This window comes from Sander vitreus, chromosome 14 (genome assembly GCF_031162955.1).
Source record: "Sander vitreus isolate 19-12246 chromosome 14, sanVit1, whole genome shotgun sequence".
Classification (NCBI taxonomy): domain Eukaryota; kingdom Metazoa; phylum Chordata; class Actinopteri; order Perciformes; family Percidae; genus Sander; species Sander vitreus.
The window spans coordinates 13,647,901-13,667,828 of record NC_135868.1 but is presented as its reverse complement, the minus strand read 5'-3'; the positions used below and the strand labels follow the sequence as shown (position 1 = coordinate 13,667,828).

The window sequence follows — 19,928 nt, the reverse complement described above, 5'->3', positions numbered from 1 at the left end:
AAGTGTATTCAGTGTGCCTCTCACTGGGAAAACAGCCCTCACCTTTGCTGTATTTGTGCTAACAGTACAGTAAACTTAATATTGCGTTGAACTTTGCCGAATCCAGTGTGTTTATTCTATTAGTACAATCTATTCAACAGACACTCATGAACGTTTCCTTCGGTTTGATCTCTGCCTTACGCTCAAGGTCTATAACTGCTGCCTTCTCGGCAGGATGGCCTTTGCGGTTAGTGATTTGTCCCAACAGTGGAGGGCTCAAGTTCAATCATCCATACAGCAATACTTACTGAAGCATAGCAAGGACACTTAAACTCATTCTGTTCTAGATTATCTGCCTGACCCTGCACCCCAGAGAGCATAAACAGCATTTGGGGTGAAGTAAGTAAAATAGAAAACAAAATCGAGAATCATACGGATGAGTTTTCAAAGGTACACAATTCATAGGCTTATTTGGAAATAACGTCCTCTTGGTACAAATACATCTTTGTTCCCAGTGCTTGTAAACTGCTAAACGTTTCGATGTTATCAAAACTTCAATCATTATTGTACACTTTTACCAATACATTGCTATTGGTTTGGCTTATGTCCTGTATACAGTAGACTTTATCCAGTGGAAAGACATTCCAGCTATCAATGAATAGACTTTGTAGTATTTTTTGGAACTCAGGAATCAATGTCGTGACTTGTGTACATAATCCACCAGTCCATCAGAAAATGCCCACAAGCTAACTGTGAGGTGATTTTTTAAACATGGTTAACTTCTTTATGATGGTAATTTCTTTATCAAAGGTACTTCATGATTAAAGTACATTACTTATTAAAGGAACATCCCCTTATAAGGACATTTCTCATTAAAGTAACTTTGACAAGGATGATGTTTAACCAACTATACAAGTAAGCTAAAATTAAATCCTCAAATCAGGATTTTGACAGAAAAGGTTAGGGGGCATCTTCTATTTTCATGTCGATAACAAGGATACAAATATTACTTAAGGCTATCATGTTCATTTTTAATGATGGTAATTAACAGGTACCCTTTGTCTGTAGTGTGTTTGACAGTTTTTATGGTACAAACAAGTCTAGCAAATTTGAGTTTGGATGGATTTTATAATGTCAGAAAACCTAATACACTTCAAATCTGATTTGTTTTTGGTGAAAACTTTTCCAAAGTTAATGTGTTCACACTGAGCCTTAGATCATTGCATTGTGTCAGATTAGAGACCAGCAGCTTCTGCAGGAGCAGACTGACCAATGGACACAGAGAATGATTGATGACATCATTATGCTGCCACACAGCGTTTCAATGGCCTTTAACGGGTACACAGACGCACATATGCATGCATGTGCGCACACACACACACACACACACACACACACACACACACACACACACACACAGTCATTTAGTGTAGTTGTACAGTACAACATATTGACACTAAAGTTTCTTTCCTGTTGGAAGTCAACATATGTGTGTGTGTGTGTGTGTGTGTGTGTGTGTGTGTGTGTGTGTGTGTGTGTGTGTGTATCGGGTTGACATATAGCACCCTTTATTGAGTCAGTATATTCAGGCAGAGCAACTGAACTCCCCTGGAGTTCACACACACACACACACACACACACACACACACACAGTTGGCTTAGTGGCCTTGCCATCTGTCCATTAATCAAGGTGCCACATGGACTCTCTCTCTCTCTCTCTCTCTCTCTCTCTCTCTCATAAAGTAGTGTAGGAGTGGCAGAAGGGCATTGCGTGCATTGCATGGCTGCTTTGTAGTTTATTTGTTGTATTTAGTTTTGTAATTGTTTTTATTGTATATAAAGTGATTACCACTCTGTCTCTCTCTTTTTATCTCTCTTTCTATTGGTTCACTTTTGTGATATAAAGGGCACATTTTCAAGATGCATTCACTTTATTTTCTCACTAATGTTCCAAACGACACATTTAGCTGTATTTAAGTGTTTTGACAGAGGTGACCCTTGAATAAGTCAGCTGGCGTGATGCTTCCTGACAGATTGCCTCTCTCTCAATGTTATTCATAATTTTCCACTTTTGGCTGGTCTAGATGTAAAGGTCAAATATGAACTGTGTTCAGCTAGACACAGCCTTTCTCTAATTCCATTTTTGTTCCACAGGCTGAAACTAAGTAGACTAAATAAGGACACTATGCGCTAGAGAACACAATGTTTTCTCACTAAAGATCAAATGAACATGTAAATACAATTATGCCTGCTCCGCTCTCACACACTAGTTTACTTGTTGAACTCATTCCAAAATGTATGTTTGTATTATTTATGCCAGCAAAGCCAGTGGAGGTGCAAACAGAGGCACAGATTCATTGGGATCAAGTACATGTTGCAGGTCTTCTGTCTGTTTGGTAATTCTGTGGCTTAAAATGAACACACTTGTGTCAAGGTAGATTGAGTGGTGCTGCTCAGGTTGGGTTATGCAGACGCAGCACAGTTTTTTGTTGGCTTGACACATTTTGGAATGAAAGCTCAGACCACCTCTTCAAACATAGCAGGTACCTTGACTCAAATTTCTAACAGAAATAGGTACTCAACCTCCTAAACTTTTCCACACACTTGAGTGGTAAGCCACACAGGTTCCATGTTTATTCAGTGCAAATCTTTGGAATATATCCTTTAGTACAGAAATGATAGTGTATGATAACACTAGAAAAAATGTATTGTACTATAACTTACTGTTGAAAGATATCGCTGTCTTCAATCAAAACGTATACTATAGTATCAAACTAACAGTCTAGACCTGCACACGCTCCCTTCCAGATTATGCTACTTTTGCCACTTTGTTTCGTTAAGATCTGCGACAATGAATTGCCCCACATGCACTCTGCATTCAGTGTAATATAGCCTGATGTGTCAGATGCCTAAAGAATCCCTACACTTCTTGATTGTGCATGTCTACACAATGTCAATATTGTATCCGGGTTGCTAACTGGTAAAAAAGGGCATCCGGCAAAGGTAGAAAATAAAACTAATGAAAGTAATGATAGAAGCCACACACCACAAGACCACTAGACAACATCAAAGTTGATTCTACTCACAGTCTATTAGCTTTACACTAGCCACTCTCTCTTGCCTCTAAGGCATTTTTATTTTCAGATATTTCAATATTGGATTTTTGTCCCTCTGGGGACAGGTTAAAAAATAGAGGAGTAGTCTCTATATTCTTTCCAGGCTTTTCAGCTAAGCAACCGCTACCCAAACACCCTATTTCAAGCTTTAGATGTATACTTGCAATGTTTATCGTTGCAGAGTATTGTTATTTTTCTTTTCTCTTTTGAGTGATCTCGGCATATAGCTCAAATAAACCCTCAAGATTGTTGTCAAAAAGATATGATTCCAGTGTTACATGTATCTTGTCCTTCAAGCAACCTTAATGTGGTTATCCTGGGATTTATGTTTTTTTCTTTGAAGATGGATGTCTTTATGTTTCACCAAAGTAGGACAGAGATACTGCATAACAATGACACCCAGCAGTACTTGAATGAGCAGTAAGCGTAAAAATGTGTCTTCAATTCCAACAATATTGTCTAAACAAGCATGAATTGTGGATAATGTAATATCATTCATGGTTATAGGTAGACTTGTCAAAGATAATGTCATGAACTGTGAACAATGCATTTCATGAATAGTTGTTCCTACTGTTTGCCTTTAAGCACAGGGTAAGTTGAGTTGCAGCGTGTATTAAGCGAACAAGCTGGAGTAACAGTGCCCTCCGTTGTGAGATGCTTAAAATAACAAAGATCAACTAGCACAGTCACTAGTTACTTAGCAACAAACATGGAGCAGGATGGTTCACTTTGTCATGGCTTTGTCAAAAAGTTGCTCACTGAACAGTTGCTTGTGCTGGGAATACCAGCGACTGTGTTTTAAATTCAAATGCTTCAACAATGCACACCTGCTACTTAGAAACTAGAATAGCTCGGTGAAAGTTTCTCACCCTGCCCACACACCTTTCCCTTTAAAGATTGCAGCTGACTGACGACTGATGGCTCTGTTTCCCAGTGATAGAGGTCATTCTTTTTAACCATTCACTGCTTCAGGTGACAACGTGAGTGACTTTAAATGTTACTGGCAGTCTCCCTTTGGGGCCCATCATCACATGCGGGTAAATGTGAGACTTGATTGGCTTAATGCCAGTGGCTATATTTAATTGCTCATTATAAAGTATTTAGTGATGATGAATCGCTAACAGCCATTAACAATCTTAAAGAGCCAATCAGAGGGTATCAGCACTATAATATCTCTGATAATGAGTTGGATAATAAGGTTGATTGGCAGGGACCAATCAGAGCCCAAGTGAGACAGTCATATTCTTACTGCATTGGCTAGGTTTAAATCCTGCAGGCTTACAAGGATCTTTGCTGTCATGCTAACAAAAAGCTTAATGAAGGTCAGTCCCCCTGTGTGTCTAGTTGAAAAGAGAAACCGAGGGCAGCAGTCAAGGCTTGTGGTTAGACTGTGTCCTTTAACCAGAGGGCATGAGTGCAGGGCCCACGGCTGGCTGGGATCTCCCTACCATACAAACTCCCAGGGTGCTACTCTGTTGCTGACCTTGCAAACGATAGAAAGAAAGTTTCCCTACTAAGCAATAACTATCACATCACAAAATCATCAAACAGGTTTTGGCTGGATTCAGTGTTTTCTTAAGGTTCTTCCTACATTGAGATTAAAATAGGGAAGTTGCAAATGGTTTACATGGTTTAACTTTCAAAAAACACCATATTTTTGTTGTACTGCACATTGCTGCAGCTCCTCTTTTCACCCTGTGTGTTGAGCTCTCTGTTTTAGCTACAGAGTGAGACCTTCTGTTCAATCTTTGTTGGGAGTCACACATGCGCAGTAGCTTGGTCAGCACTACAAGCCAGTCAGAAGCAGAGTATGCGGGCGTGCCATGCTAGCAGCTATGTGAGCATTATAAAGTTTTACAAAGACGCACGTTCGTCACGGAAGTAAAGGCTGGACTACAATAGAGCTGTTTGGAGCAGTTTGTGAACAGAGTTTTATGTTGGAGATGGTAAGTCCCTTTGGGGTGGACTTTGGGCTTTTTCACTTTGTAAACCTATAACGTGCACAAAAAGATATATAACACAATAAAGGAAAGGGAAAAAGCCAAATAGCATAATATGAGCACTTTAACATTTTGTTCTTGGAGTTATGTTCCAAATACTGTAAATCTGTTTAGAAAAAAAAAAAGACATCACTCGGCTATGCAAAAGTTCAGTGTGTTTGGTGTTCATATGTTAATATCTTGTGATGGATATGGTGAGTTTTACTTTCACAGAGGCTATAATTTAAGCAAAAGAGTGGGTGTGACATTTTTCAGCTTTTCCTTGCTACCTACCTCCTCTTCTGTTTCCCTGTCCTCACTTTCTCTAACCCCACTTTTTTTCTCCCTTGCAGTGCTATATCTCAGTGACTATTAGTTAGGTGCTGAAGCTCTCTCTCTCTCTCTCTCTCTCTCTCTCTCTCTCTCTCTCACACACACACACACACAAACACACACACACACACACACACACACACACACACACACACACACACACACAGCACAGCACACACAGTGAATATTGGTTTTTATGTTAAAGTATGTGTCTCCAGCCACAGTCTGAAGCCTAGTGAAGGGAGACATGACAAACGACTTTGGCATTTAACATGACAGACGCCCTCTTTCTCTCTCTCTGTCTCACTCCCTCTGTGCATGCGCGTGTGTGCATATGTGAGTGTGTGTTGCAAGTCTGAGACTAATACAGTGGCAGATGTGAAACCGGAACCAGTAAGGGGAAGCTGAAGAATGAATGTCTGAAACATTTTAATTATCAAAGCACTTAGAGAAATTATGAAAAACGAACACCTGTCCTCATTAAACATTAAACAATATGTAGTCACTTGTGATGTTGCACTGTATGCATGAGCAGATTACATATCTTCTGTTACTTTTAAACTGTGTTGCAAATTGCAATCTGTATGGTGTATATTAAGCAATAATGATTAGACCTGGTGCTTATGGAGTGTTTTGTTTCATAAGTTCATATCCAGAGGCTTGATTCTGAATTGGGAATTTTTCCACTATAAACTCAGCACTACAAATTCATCCTGAGAAGAGGCCAACGCAACACGCTGGCAACAGTTTGAGGCAGTGTGCATTTTGAGTTTCTCCATCTGTATCTGTGTCTGTTAATGTGGTGTCATTGTCATTTGTATGCTTGAGAGCTGTTTCTTACCTTTACAGACCGGCCTGTGGTCACTCCAGGCTGCAAAGACTTCAGCCACTCTCTGGCAGGTGATGGTTTTACTGCCCTGAAGAACATAGTCTTCTCCGCAACTGAACTGCACCACACCGTCAATGCTACACACATAATCATACATAGAGGGAAGACACTGAATTATTATGAATGCATATACATGTACTTGTGTACATCAATGTCTGAATACAAACATGTAATTTAAAGTTTGTGCATGCAAATTGTACCTGAAATCATTGCCATGGCGTTTTCCATTCTCTGGCTCTCCCGGGTCAGGGCAGGAGTTAGATGCCTGTCTCACACCACCTTCATTTACTATACAGAGAGACAGACAGGTGGAGAGCCATGGAAAGAGAGGTAAGAGGCACAGACAAGGCTTACAGCAAAGCTACACTGGGTCTATCAAGCAGACTCTCCCTTTAAAGATCTAAGTCTAAAGTGTCTGTGTCTGTCATTCTATTAGAAGTATTCAGTACAAGATGACTCCAGGAATTTCCAGCTCTCCACTTTAAGTTTCAGGTTTTGGAAGCATGCCTGCCTCGTCACTTATTCAATTTAGAGGTAGCAGAAAACAGGTGGTAGGAAAGACCAGGAAACAGACGGGTTAGGCGGTTAGGTAGGCAGACAGAGATGACACAGCACTCCAGATAGATCTTAATGCTCACAAAAACACAAGAGCTAATCTTGACATTAACAATCCAAACATCACAGAACAACAGACAGAACTGTACAAATACTTTGACACTGCGACATCACAACAAACATGCATCTGACACGATGCATCTCGACTCTTATTACAATACGGCTGTTGACAGTATATGTACTGTATGTGGATTTTATTTATTTTTAATTTTATTTATTGCTTGTTTGGTTGTTTAATCTTTTCTGTAACTCGGTCTTGCCCCGCCTTTTTTTTTTCTCATACATATAAATAACCCCACAGATATGTTTCACTGGCTCTTCCTAATAGACACTACAGTACAGAATTTGTAATTTTATTGTATGTTTATTTCCAAAAACCTCAACCATTCACAGTCCATTATTTCTATTGAGCATTTAAAAGTTTTAAAACTTTCAAGAAAAATAGCTGCTGGGTTAATTATGAGCAACGAAGTGAGTGTGTCTGTCTGTGTGTGTGTGTGTGTGTGTGTGTGTGTGTGTGTGTGTGTGTGTGTGTGTGTGTGTTCTCTATCTCTCAGAGAAAGCCAAAGAAACATAGCTGTCAGCCAAGTGAAAGAAAGCAAAACACAAACAACTCTATTCTAATTCAAAAGCTTTCCATTTTAAAACTTTTCCAATTCAAAACACATTGTACATTACAACTCTTGTTTTCTGTGGTATTTTTTTCTAATATCAAGAGGGATCCATACTATGTCACACAGCTGTTTCTAGTAGTTTGGCTCACAACTAAATTATAAGTAGTAATACAGCATCTTAATGAGCCGTAGTCCATTGATGACCTATTTTTACTCAATTTAAGGCCCCGTGTGATGTGGTATCTCGTATTCCTTAATGAGATCACGGTGAGAGTAAAATTATATGAGTAATCCTTGAGTTCCCCTCATCTCTCATTTACACCAATGAACGTAAAAGGCCACTTCGAGGATTTGTATGCGTTTTTTTCAGTCGTTCATCCTTGCCTAATGTCTGGTGTCAGTAGAATATTACTAGAGGGATAAACTGTCTTGGTGTGCTTATTTACTTCATCTACAGTATACAGCAAACCAAACACACCATGGTGTATTTTGATATTCAAATGCATGGACTGATATTCAAATAAGAGGGAAACACAACTTATCATGTACTTTGTTGTAGTATAATAGTCAGCCTATTTCTAAAGCAGCAATTTAATGACAATGTGGAAGTATTCTATTGATCACTTATTTCATTAGTATTATTAATTAGGGTTTGATTGTGGAAGACCACAATTCCTGTTTTCCGTCATTTGAATGGAGATGGACGATATCCTCATGTCTCATTGTTTTGGTTTTCTTCATAGTTTCACTCGATAAATTTAAACTCACCTATCTTTTATGTCTGAGTTATTTTTGCTGAAATAAGTCATTGTTCAACTCATCAAAACAAGGTCTTCTTGCACAGAACACAGCTCAAAAATACAAAGCAAAGAAGAAAATGGGAATGAGCTGCTGAGTTTGCAAAAAGTCCTACCAATTCAGTAAAATAAATAATAATATTAGAATATAATAATTAATGTTTAAACTACTGAGTGTTTGGCTGCAAATGACATATTTTATATTTGAATAAAGCTATAAAAAATGCTGTGTATTTACTTGTTTCATATGTGTTGTTCTGGCACTAGTTGTAAAACAAGTACAATTGTATCTGCCATGAACTCAAACTTAGTTTTAAAAAACACAGGCCAAGAGACAATATTGCCCATTTCTACTTTCACCCAGCCTGTCTGGGCTATCTGACTAACATGCATGTGCATGTTTAGTCCGTATCGCCAAACCCAGTAGGTGGTGGTTGTTGTGTGTGTTTGTGTTTGTGTGTGTGTGTGTGTGTGTGTGTGTGTGTGTGTGTGTGTGTGTGTATTTGTTAGAGTAGACAGTTTGTTGCTTTGTTGGAGCGGCTAATTTGACCATCTGGACTATTAACACCATAACAGAGGGACTGGTTACAGTATCAGTACTGCACACACACACACACACACACACACACTCACACACACACAAAAACCCATATAATGTACATGCACATATACAAAGACGAAGAAACATAAGTAAAACAAAATAAATAGGCACAGACAAACGCTAACAAACACACACAGGTTTTGTGCTTCACTGGAGAGCTAAACCAGTCAGAGCAGAGTAAATTAACATCTGAACCAATCAGAGCCAGACTAATTAACATACAAATTCACATCTGTAGAATCAAACCTCAACCATGACTCCCCAACCTGTCAGGAAACCTGATGAATCTGGGATGGGTCTTTGTGCTGTTCTTAGCTCAGCTAATACAGTATTTAAGAGATTCACACATAAATACACAAACACAAAGTGGGCAAGCCCATAAGGAAAACAAGCGAATAAATCAGAAATGTAAAAAAAAAAAAAAAAAAAAACATCATTAGCAAGCATGCAAAACAATTTACGACATGGACAAGTGTGTGAACATTTTTGTCTTTTGGCATGTGTAAGTGTAAGTCCTTGCATCAATGCATATGTGTATGTGTTTATATACGTCCTTGTAGGTGTGTAAATATGTACATATGCATGTTCAGTATTTATGTATGAACCTCTGGGTGTGCAAGTGTTTGTGGAATAAATGTGTGTACTGTGCTACTTGTGATTAAAACATGTGAGAATGTGCGTACATATCATCAGCATTATGAGTAGGAGTATAATGTGTGAGGGTGTGTGTGTGTGTGTGTGTGTGTGTAATATAGACAGTGGGAGAGTAAAAGAGCTATGATAAAGATGGAATTGGATATGTAACATTACTCAGTGTGAGGTTTACGTTGGTACTGACAACTGTGCAACTTCTTCAGTAACAAAAAAGTACTGATCTTCTTGTTGGAGATGTTCATACTTTTTGTTCATGTTTTGAATGAAATTAAATAATATTTAAGTGACCATTTTTGCATTACGGTGCGTAAAATGACTTATGGACCATTAGCACCCTTACGCTTGATAATTGTACTTCAGGCTGTCTTATTACAGAATTAGTTTCCAAAGTCCAAAAGATCCAAAGATTTCACAAATTTAGAGAACATTGTCGGTGTTCCAAAAGAAGAGCAGTACATTAACAGGGAACTTTTTGTACTTATTAAGGGTAGACCCCTGGATTTTAGTGTATACAGATTGGGATAATAAATCCACAATAGTGCTTTGATTCGCCGCTAACTGTGAGAGGAAAGCGATACATTAGTTCCTTTTTTATTATTTTATCATTGGCCTCTATTGCAGAGGCATGTTGTTATACAAATTTAATAATTACTTTGATGCCCTCAAATGACCAGTGTTTAAAGGTCTACAAAAATGTAGTTTACTTGTGTGATCAGAAGAGAAGAGAAGAGAAGAGAGGGATGAGGAAATAAAAGAGAAGAGGCAGGAGGGGTGGTAAACCATATTACAACAGCTGATTCACATCCCCTGAACAAGCCCAAAGCATGCAAAAACAAACCATGATTAAGCTTATCAGAACAAGCCATGATTAAATATTTCAAAGCAAGCCATGAAGAAGCATGCATGAACCAAGACACCATGACGAAAATACATATACAAAACATCAAACAACAAAAACAGCAGTCAAGCAGAATGCAAAAGCATGCTCTTAAAAAGGCTGTGGCATTTTCAACACATTTCTGTATAAAAAATGTCACATTTTAATGTCAGTAACAAATTGTAACACTTTGCCTGTGTGAATTGATGTTACCACATACTGTCTACAAAGCAACACAAGATGTGTGTGTTGTCAATAAATGAGAGACACAGTGTTGAAACAGCCCTTTTAAGAGACAACATTAAAAGAACAAAACCAGACCTAAAATAAAAAAAGAAAAGGAGTCCAAGCCAAACCAAGCCATCACACGTTAGTTCATTAGCCATAGTGACATTAAGATGTGAACTCACATATTGAAAACTTGTTGCTGGAGTCTTTGCCAGGGAATAATTTAACGCCCCGCGATTTAAAATCTACTGATCGCTTCACTGCAGAGGAGAACAGAATACAGAAGAGAGAAGAAAAATCAAACAGATTGGATAAAGTGGAGAAAAAAAAAGAGAATTAAATTAAAATTAAAAAAACACAGATTCTTCTCCCTCACAATGCTGAGAGAGAAGAGTACAGTGGAAAAGAAAGTTACAAAGGCAAAGTAAATTTTAAAATGGTGGAAACAGATAGCGAGAGGGCCCGAGAGAGACAAAAAGAGAGAGAGACAGAAGCAGACAGAGGAAGAAAAGTAGGAAAAATGATCCCAACAATAGCACCATTCAGGGTTTTTGTTCATGAGAAGCTTAATCTTTCTCTCTCTCTGCCACTCAGACACATACATCAGATGTTGAGGTGTTTGGTTGGAAGCCCTATCATATTGTGAACAAAAGATGGTAAAGGAAATTGCAGCTTTAATCAAAATGACAATGATGCAGCTCTGCAATCAAAGCATTCAGATAATGGTACGTTAGAAAATAAATGGTTCCTTTAATCAGAGTAAATCAAAGACAAGAGCAGACAAACGGAGGGTTCTTGTCAGCATAAGCTCTGCTTTCTAACATGGGGGACATCGTTTCATTGCAGGGTTAGCAGTGGTGTGCCTTTATGTTACTACAGCTCAGCATGTATGGTTGGAAAGATACAGTATGGAAGACAAAGTGAGTGGTTGAAAGCTGAATCTTTTGAATCCATGCAATAATAATAAAAACAAAACACCCTGGGGTAATCTCAATTTGACTCCCTCCAGATTTGATTTTTTTCTGCTCTGCCCTGTCAAAAAAAAATAAATACATTACCAACACAAATAATGAAAACCTAAAGACAAATACATCTTGTCCTCGATGACAAAGTACAGTGACAAATCAGTGTAATCAATGTCTGACAGACGTTTTCATAATGACCTGACTAATCCACTTGATAGTGACAAATGGCAGAGTTAATGTGCTACAATTATCCTAGTGGTATACAGAGGCTACATATATGTACATACATTAGTTACATTATATTTGACAGGGTTAAATTACATGTGTATTTTATGCCAACAATTATCCTAATGCTGCTACATGTATGCACATGTATTAGTGGTACTCTACTTACCATGTTGGCATTATACCAAATCTTAATACTCAAATATTAATGTGCTAACGATTAGTCTAATGTAAAGTGGCTGAACATTAGCTCCTTTCGTGTATTATTGTGTTAACCTACCAGCCTCATCATTTCATGTGGTTCCACCTGTGTGTGTGTGTGTGTGAGAAGAGCGAGAGATACCGACTGCTACCCAATAACACTCAACTTGAATGAAATAAGTGCTAACACATAATCTTCTTTCATAAACTACAAGGGATCCCTCCTTAATTAAACCACACCTCTTTATCACTTTTTCTCATATGACAAGAAATACCATGTGTAACACACTTTAACAGTATAGTAACTCACATGGTTTTCATCGAACCATAGGCAGTGTAACTCAAAATAAAAGCTAAACTTTGTGGTTCGATTTATTTCACTTTTTTATTCAGGTTCTGCTTAGAGTGTTCCTTTGTGGGAGCCGAGGGGATGGGAAATCATGTTCTTTTACTGCTGTGAATAAAACCCAGGATTTTGTACTTTAAAAGGTCCACTGTGATACCTCCAGATCACAAGTATATGGGGATGTATTTCAAAACTTAATAGAGTTTGGTTTCAAAGCACATTAGCTTTAGGCCTGGATGTATTTTAATGTGTTATAATGTTCACATTTGTAATGACGTCACCTCTTAGCGTGTACTATTTTTCAAGTTGAAATTCTTTATCAATAAGTTAAACTAATCATGAACAAATGTGAATTTCCCTTAGACCTTAAAATAATTTTGGACATAAATTCTCCATTAATGATCTGGCTCCAAGCAAATCATGTATCACAGCAGTTTATGGTTGCCTCGAACACAATACACGCATAAACCAAAGGCAAAAACACTTTCACTAACTTCACAGCACTCCACCTACACAAAGAATAAAATATTAATTAATTAATATAATTAATATAAATATTAATCCTGACACTGGTGGCATAGCTATTCAAAACAAGGGGAAACACGCTTGATATCTAATAGTATGTTTTATATGTAAAAAGCGTCTTTCACTGTATTTTATTTATAATATTTAACAGCAGAGATTCATACGTCCCTGGCTTATCCAAATGTCTTCAGGCCATTTCACCAACAATTTTAAACAACTACAGACAGCTGTATTTAAGAATATAGCTCACAAGACTTAATACATTAATACATTTTCCGTTCCACTGCATTGCAGACATGGCAAGAATTTTGGATGCATAAAGCCTTTAGTCCCTCTACAGTGTAGTTGTCATTTGAGTACATAAAATAAATAAATAACTTAGCACAAATAGTAAAAGAGAACATAAAGGAGTGAGAAACAATACGTTTCATATTTTGGCTGCCTTCAAATAAATTAAACTTGTATTTGAAAATATTTCCCCAGTGTCAGAAATTAAGAACATTCATCCTATTATTTTTGACAAAGAGGGGAAGCCCTTTTTTTTGATTGTAAGTCTTACAATCAGGTTTGAAATTTCAAACCTGATTGTAAATCCTTTTAGGCAGCTAAATTGGGAAATCTGGGCCAAACATGGTTGGAAGTCAAATTAGTTTTTGTCTGTGCAAATTCATTCACTGAATCTAGCCCGTTAATATGGATCATAAAACCTGTCCTGTCTGAATATTAGGGGTGGTACGGTTCATGAAAAAACATCCGAACCGCTCGGTTCGCATGTCTTGGTTCGGAGCGTGTGTGTGTCACACGGTTCGTCAGTACACTGTTAATGTGCACTAACCACTTACTGCTGTAGCGCCCACTTTCAACACCTATGTTAAAACACTTACTGGAAACGACAAGGGGGATGAGCGTGAAGAACGCAACACATGGCAGCTGATTGGACGAACGCGTCACGTGGTTCTTGCTGCTCCCGAATTTTAAAACAGACTCTAATGGCGTTTCGTTCTGAATACGATCTCGTATTTTACGAAAATAGTTCACCGAAAGGTGTTTCTGAAAACATTTTAAGCGAGAAATAGGCCATACAGTTGCTGAATCTGTCTGTTTTTTTGATCAACAAAGGTCAGTTTAAAAGATTTTCGTCAGATTTTGAGATGTGCCGAGCCGACGGCTCCTCAGGTGGAGTGTGGAGTGCTGCAGGTCACGTCACATGCAGAAATGGTAAGTGGGAGAGATGAGGAAGGCTGTCCGGAGTTGGAGGATGCGCTAGCGTCGTATATAGTCTGGTGTGTGGAAACATTTTGGATTTCATGTTATCTATGATGACAGCAGAAATAAAACAATAGATAGAACTGCCACTGTGTGCATGTATTGTGCAACATGCATTCAATATGCTAATTTTAGCTATATATCATATGCTGAAGTATATTTCTGGAGTGTTCAAAATTAAAAGAAAAAAATAACAAGAACCGTACAGAACCGAAAACCGTGACCCTAAAATCGTGATACGAACCAAACCGTGGATTTTGTGAACCATACCACCCCTACTGAATATGCATCAAAGTTAAATATACCCACGTTAATGCCTATAAGCAGCAGCTCGACTACAAACAACAGATGGAAGGGCAGATGCATCTAAGTAAAACATATTTATGTTAAGTAAAGTATTGCATATTTAACAAAACTATATTTAACTAGCAAAAGAACAAATAAGAACTGAAGTTCTACAGTAAACTATTACCTGTAATTCATCGGGACATGTCCAGGTTAAAATAAGGCTTAGAGTAGTTTAGAATTGATCCGTTGGCTGTTTAAGTAAAAAAAAAGAATTGAAGATTGATGACTAATCAGTCATAAATGAAACCGTGTTGCAATAGGTGTTAAATCAGCAACACATGCTTATGAATTTTAAAGCAATAGTTTGAAATTTTGGTAGAGTTAGAGAGAGTAAGATGAGAAGGAAGTCCAGCAAATATAAGCAAAAACTGAGCCAGACTAGCTGTTTCCTCACTTGTCCAGTCTTTACGCTAAGCTAAGATAACCGGCTGCTAGCAGCAGCTTTACATTTAACAGATAGATGTGAGAGTGGTATTTCCTAAAATGTCAAACCATTAATTTAGATGACATGAAATCTGCTAATGCTAATAGAAATTACTTCTAGAGGACACAGGACCAGAATGGTTTAATGGTGCATTTTGTAATTTACCAAGTGTCCCATTTAATATATGTATAAAATACATTATTCTCCATAACAACTGATTCGTTATGTATGTGTTTAATACATATGTAGCTGGTTAAAATGGTATTTGAACTAAAATGGTATTTGAACTAGGCAGAAGGTGGTAATAGAAATATGAAAGACTGTGTAGGTTACAATGTTCTATATATATATATATACCTCTGCCTACATTGAGTTAATCACAGTGTAAATATATGCAATTAGTGAGTACAATCAGTGGGTGGAAACAGTTGTCAGTGCTTTAGACATCCTCCACATCTGATGAGCCATCTTGTAACCACAGACCAACAGTCAATGTGCAACTGGCAGCATTAATTCAATCAAGTACATTCCCTGCCCTTTCGATATAGCAACAGCAGAAAAAGGAATCAACAATGAAAGCCAGTGCTGGTAAAATGCAGGCTCCAAAATAACATAAAAGATGATAAAGGAGTAGTTTATAGATTTATGAGCTCATATGAACCCCCTGAGGCCTACAGTGTCTCTGTACTCAGTTTGACTAATGGTTCTTAAGCTAAAGTTGACAAGGAATAGGACTTTGGGATTTATTTACACAAAAACTAAATGGTATATACTACATGTGCTAAATGCTTGTTTTTTTCTGGGCTGTAATTATTCCGAGCATTTCAAGATGCGTTCACTTGATCACAAGCAGGTTTGAGGCTTTATGAGAGTCATATCAAAGGTACCGTGCAGTCGACAATATGTCAGCTTCCCTGAGGGGCATACTGTCTCACTGCTCGAGTTGAATAATGTTTCCGTGCCAGTGGTTGACTGGCGTTTCTTTTGTACTGACTGACTTATTTTGTTGCCATAGCATTGGCTATTGACTGATAATGCCGTCAGTTGTTCATTTAGAGCCAATCACTGCCCTGCAGACACAGAAACTCATGAATACGTAATGAAGAGAGATGATGGAGGGATGTGATTGGTAGGTTCTGCTGCAGGGAAGGAAACAGATTGTTCTTACCTGCGTAGCAACGCATAGACACAAGACAATCTGGCGCACACACAGACACATACACACACAGCCACACATACACTTAGATGCAAACAAAGGCACACAGCTGCACACACCCATTACATACACAAAGAAGCACACATTTTGATAGATTCATCAACTTAAAGTAGATACACACATACAGAAACACACACTTGTAAATGCACAGACATGTATGCAGAGCAGGAGACACGCCAGCGGTGACAAAAGTGTTTGTGTACAGGAACATAGACAGAGACATATGTCCAAGGACACAGCTCTCAGCACACATACAGGCATACACAGCGACACAATCCACAAACACACATATTCACAGCCAGGTGTTGAGGGTGTAGGGTTGGGCATTAGAGCAGACTACCATGCAGGGATAAGTGTGGACAGAATATCTAATCAAAGTAACCCTCAGTATTTGCTGATCCCCATCCATACTGAAGATGTTATTTTCCTGTTATATTCGGACAGAATCAGTAGAGAAAGAAATGAACACAAAGCCTGAGTAAACAATTTCAGAGGAAAGGGTGCACTCCTGATCTAAATGAGTGCTATGTCTTTATCTTATCTTTCTATGATAAAATGAAAGGTTTCAATATGTAAACAGCATTTAAACATATGTCTGCCTTAAGGGCATAGTAATTACTGCAGCACACAGTGTCTGAGCAAGGAAACAGTATCACAGAATGTATGAGTACAGAGTACAGGTCTTTGCAGATGTTCTTTACATCTAATTAAAATTGATTTTGAGGTATACATTTGCATTCAAGAGGAAAGCTGCTACAATGTACACATTGCTCCTATTTTCTGTGCAGGGGTTATTGTAAAAACAGTCACAGGTAAGGGTCAGGGTCAAGATCCCACTGAAATAAAGGAATGACAAGATAGCTGTGACATTTTCATTATGCTGATGATGGTGAAAAAAAATGCTTTCTAAACATTTCGAGTTTTGGATGCTGAAAGAGCCTATTGATTTTGAGGTGACGACTGAAGGTCAGCAAGAGCAGTCAGTCCTCCTTCCATCTGTCACAGGCATAATTCCGTCATGTTTCATCTTCCTGTTCCTTCTTAGTTACATTACAGTTTACACAAACCAGAATCATTTCCAAAACCTGCACTTCCCTGTGGGCTCAACACAAAATAGTCTCCTGAGTCCTGTGTCTTACCATAACAATACAGCCGTATTACTGTAATAAAAAGGCATACAACAGCAATATAATTTATCGCGGAATCCTAATCAAGCTGAGCCTTTTACAGGCTGTGCCGTGGCATCCCCTTTTTTTGTTGCTTGTGGTTTGTGCTGAAGGTGCCTCCAACAGCTGTCTTTGCACCACTCGGATAGCTGCTTACTTTTGTTGTGACTGACTAACCAGTCATGTGCAACTAAAGTAAAATTGGTCAGAAAAATTAGCAAAACATTATGACAGACATAAATTCAAGCTGACCATGGTTGCTGTTCTCTCTGAGAACACCGAATAACAACAGTTACTGTTTTGTCAATAGGGGGTGAGTATTTGATGCTTAAAGCAGAGTTAACATAGCCTGCAGCAGTCCGACAAAAAAATGCGGCGATCTGCAGCGAAAAGTCAGACAGATTCAACTTTTGGGGAAACGCAACCAACATCACCCAATAATGTAACCGGCGATCAGACTTGTCAGCCCGTTTTAAGGCAGTGTGAGTGTCCTGGACACTAAACAGTAGACACCCTTGTTTCTATCACTGCCACAAGAAAGTTTTAAAAGACTATGGAGCACCTAACTGCCCAGGAGTTTGTGTAACAGCTGAAGGTTTTCTGCAACAAGCTCCAGCACAAAGCACAGTCGGTTGTCTCTTTCTCTGTGAAATGAAGCTGCCTTCAAGTGCGGTCGGAAATATCAAAATCTATAAACTCTCTATAAACATCTGATTTGATGATGTAAAAAAAAGAATTGTGAAACATAAAGTCTACTTGTGCTATATTGGGGGGACTTTACCTTGAATGCATTATAGTAGCACAAATGTTCCTTGAAATGTTCAGTAATTTATCTTAAACCAGCACTAAACATTAAGCAATACAGTTATTCATTATGAAACATCGTTAAAATTTAGCATTACAAAAACAACCTCTGATGTTTGAGAGAGACTATTGTAGCAATGATGCAGTAATAAGGATCCTCAGATGACCCGGTATATTGGGTGGTGGCCTAGGGGGGTTAAGGAAGCGAGCTTGGGACTGGGAGGCGGCGGTTCAATCCCCAGACCGGCAGGATAAAAATCTGGGTGGGAAAGTGAAAGAGCAGCGCTTGTCCCGCCCTCATTACCACCACTTATCCCTTGAGCAAGGCCCTTAACCCCAACCGCTCCAGTGGAGCTGCTCAGTGGCCATCAGATCAGACTGTGGTTATAACGGGCAGCTTCCAGGTATGAATGTGTAACTGTGTGAATGTGACAGGTCGTCGTTGCAAATGAGAATTTGTTCTCAATCGACTTACCTGGATAAATAAAGGTAAAAGATTCTCTCTGAATCATATCCTTTCCTTTTAATTCTGCCCCTGCTTCCCCATCACACTTTCTCTTTTTGAGTCTATTTAACAGGTTCATTTTGTGCTTTTAATCATCGTGTTTTCAGGTAAACTGAGACATCCTGACTTTGAAGCATTGCCAGGATCCCCCCCACACACACCACTTTCTGTAATGTTAATGTTTATTAATAAGAGCCAGACATTATTTCTCAGTGTTCAGACTAAAATGTGTACAGTTAATGGAAACACTGGCAACTATTCAATTAATTAGATGGCTAGTTGGCTGACTGACCCGCTAACTGGCTGACCGCCAGACCAAATGGCTGACTGACTACACACTCTGGGCTTTTACCTGACACTGTTAACCGAGCTACTTTCACTAAGTGCAACAGTAGTAAAATTCTGATTGACTGGATGCCTTTGTGAATGACAATTACACTGTACGTATGTAGCTGGTTTCTAATGTGTGATGGTGTGCACAATAGATCTATGGTGTGCACTGCCCTTTGTTTCACAAGGCTCCAGATGAAAAACTGCATCTAGCAGTCTGGCTAAATGAATGGCTGATTATGTTAGCCTACACTCTGATTACTACACACAGTGTAAATTTGCATGGAATGTAGAATGGTCGGCATTTAATAGTCACAAACTCCACCAGCAGTTAGCATTTAGTTGGATACAAGCAGCTAATTTCTGCACAAGTCCGTGTTAACACAGCCCAACTCCACTCATACCCGGCAACAGAGAAACAGGCTTGAAAGTCCGGTACAAAAACAAAAGCAGTCTCTGAACTCGCATTGGGAGTTTCGTTGAAGTTGGATGTAGTCCAGTTTGTTGTCTAATGAGCGGACACTTGCAAGCAGGATTGATGGAACAGGTGGCCGGCTAGCGTTAGCTTTCCACCTAGCTAGGTTATACTCCAGCCCCCGTTCGCGTTTCACCGCTGAGGATGTCCCCCCGTGATCGCCCGCTCCGGATGTCCCCCCGTGATCGCCCGCTCCGGCTGCTGCCCGCTCCGGCCGCCGCAGCTGCTCGCTCCGGCTGCAACTGCTGCTCGCTCTGGCCGCCGCTGCTGCCCACTTTGGCCCGCTCCGGCCACCGCTGCTGCCTGCTCCGGCCACTGTCAAACTAACCTGTACGGCCGGCTTCAGCAACCTCTTATTTCCGAATATTCATCTCTCCCCCGCCCCCCGAGGACTGGTGGAAATTTCCCAGTAGATTTTTTTATCCCACTCCGCCACAGATTACGTCTGTC

At 39.1% G+C, this 19,928-nt stretch overlaps 1 protein-coding gene across 1 annotated transcript in view; it reads right to left on the bottom strand.

The window, feature by feature from the left end:
• csmd3b (CUB and Sushi multiple domains 3b) overlaps positions 1-19,928 on the bottom strand; it is a 397,291-nt gene that overhangs the window by 126,925 nt on the left and 250,438 nt on the right. The window contains exons 7-9 of the mRNA XM_078268303.1: positions 10,865-10,942; positions 6,497-6,584; positions 6,249-6,373 (exon numbers count right to left, since the gene is read on the bottom strand). Of these exons, the coding sequence (XP_078124429.1) occupies positions 6,249-6,373; positions 6,497-6,584; positions 10,865-10,942 (291 nt within the window). The remainder of the gene's footprint in view (positions 1-6,248; positions 6,374-6,496; positions 6,585-10,864; positions 10,943-19,928) is intronic.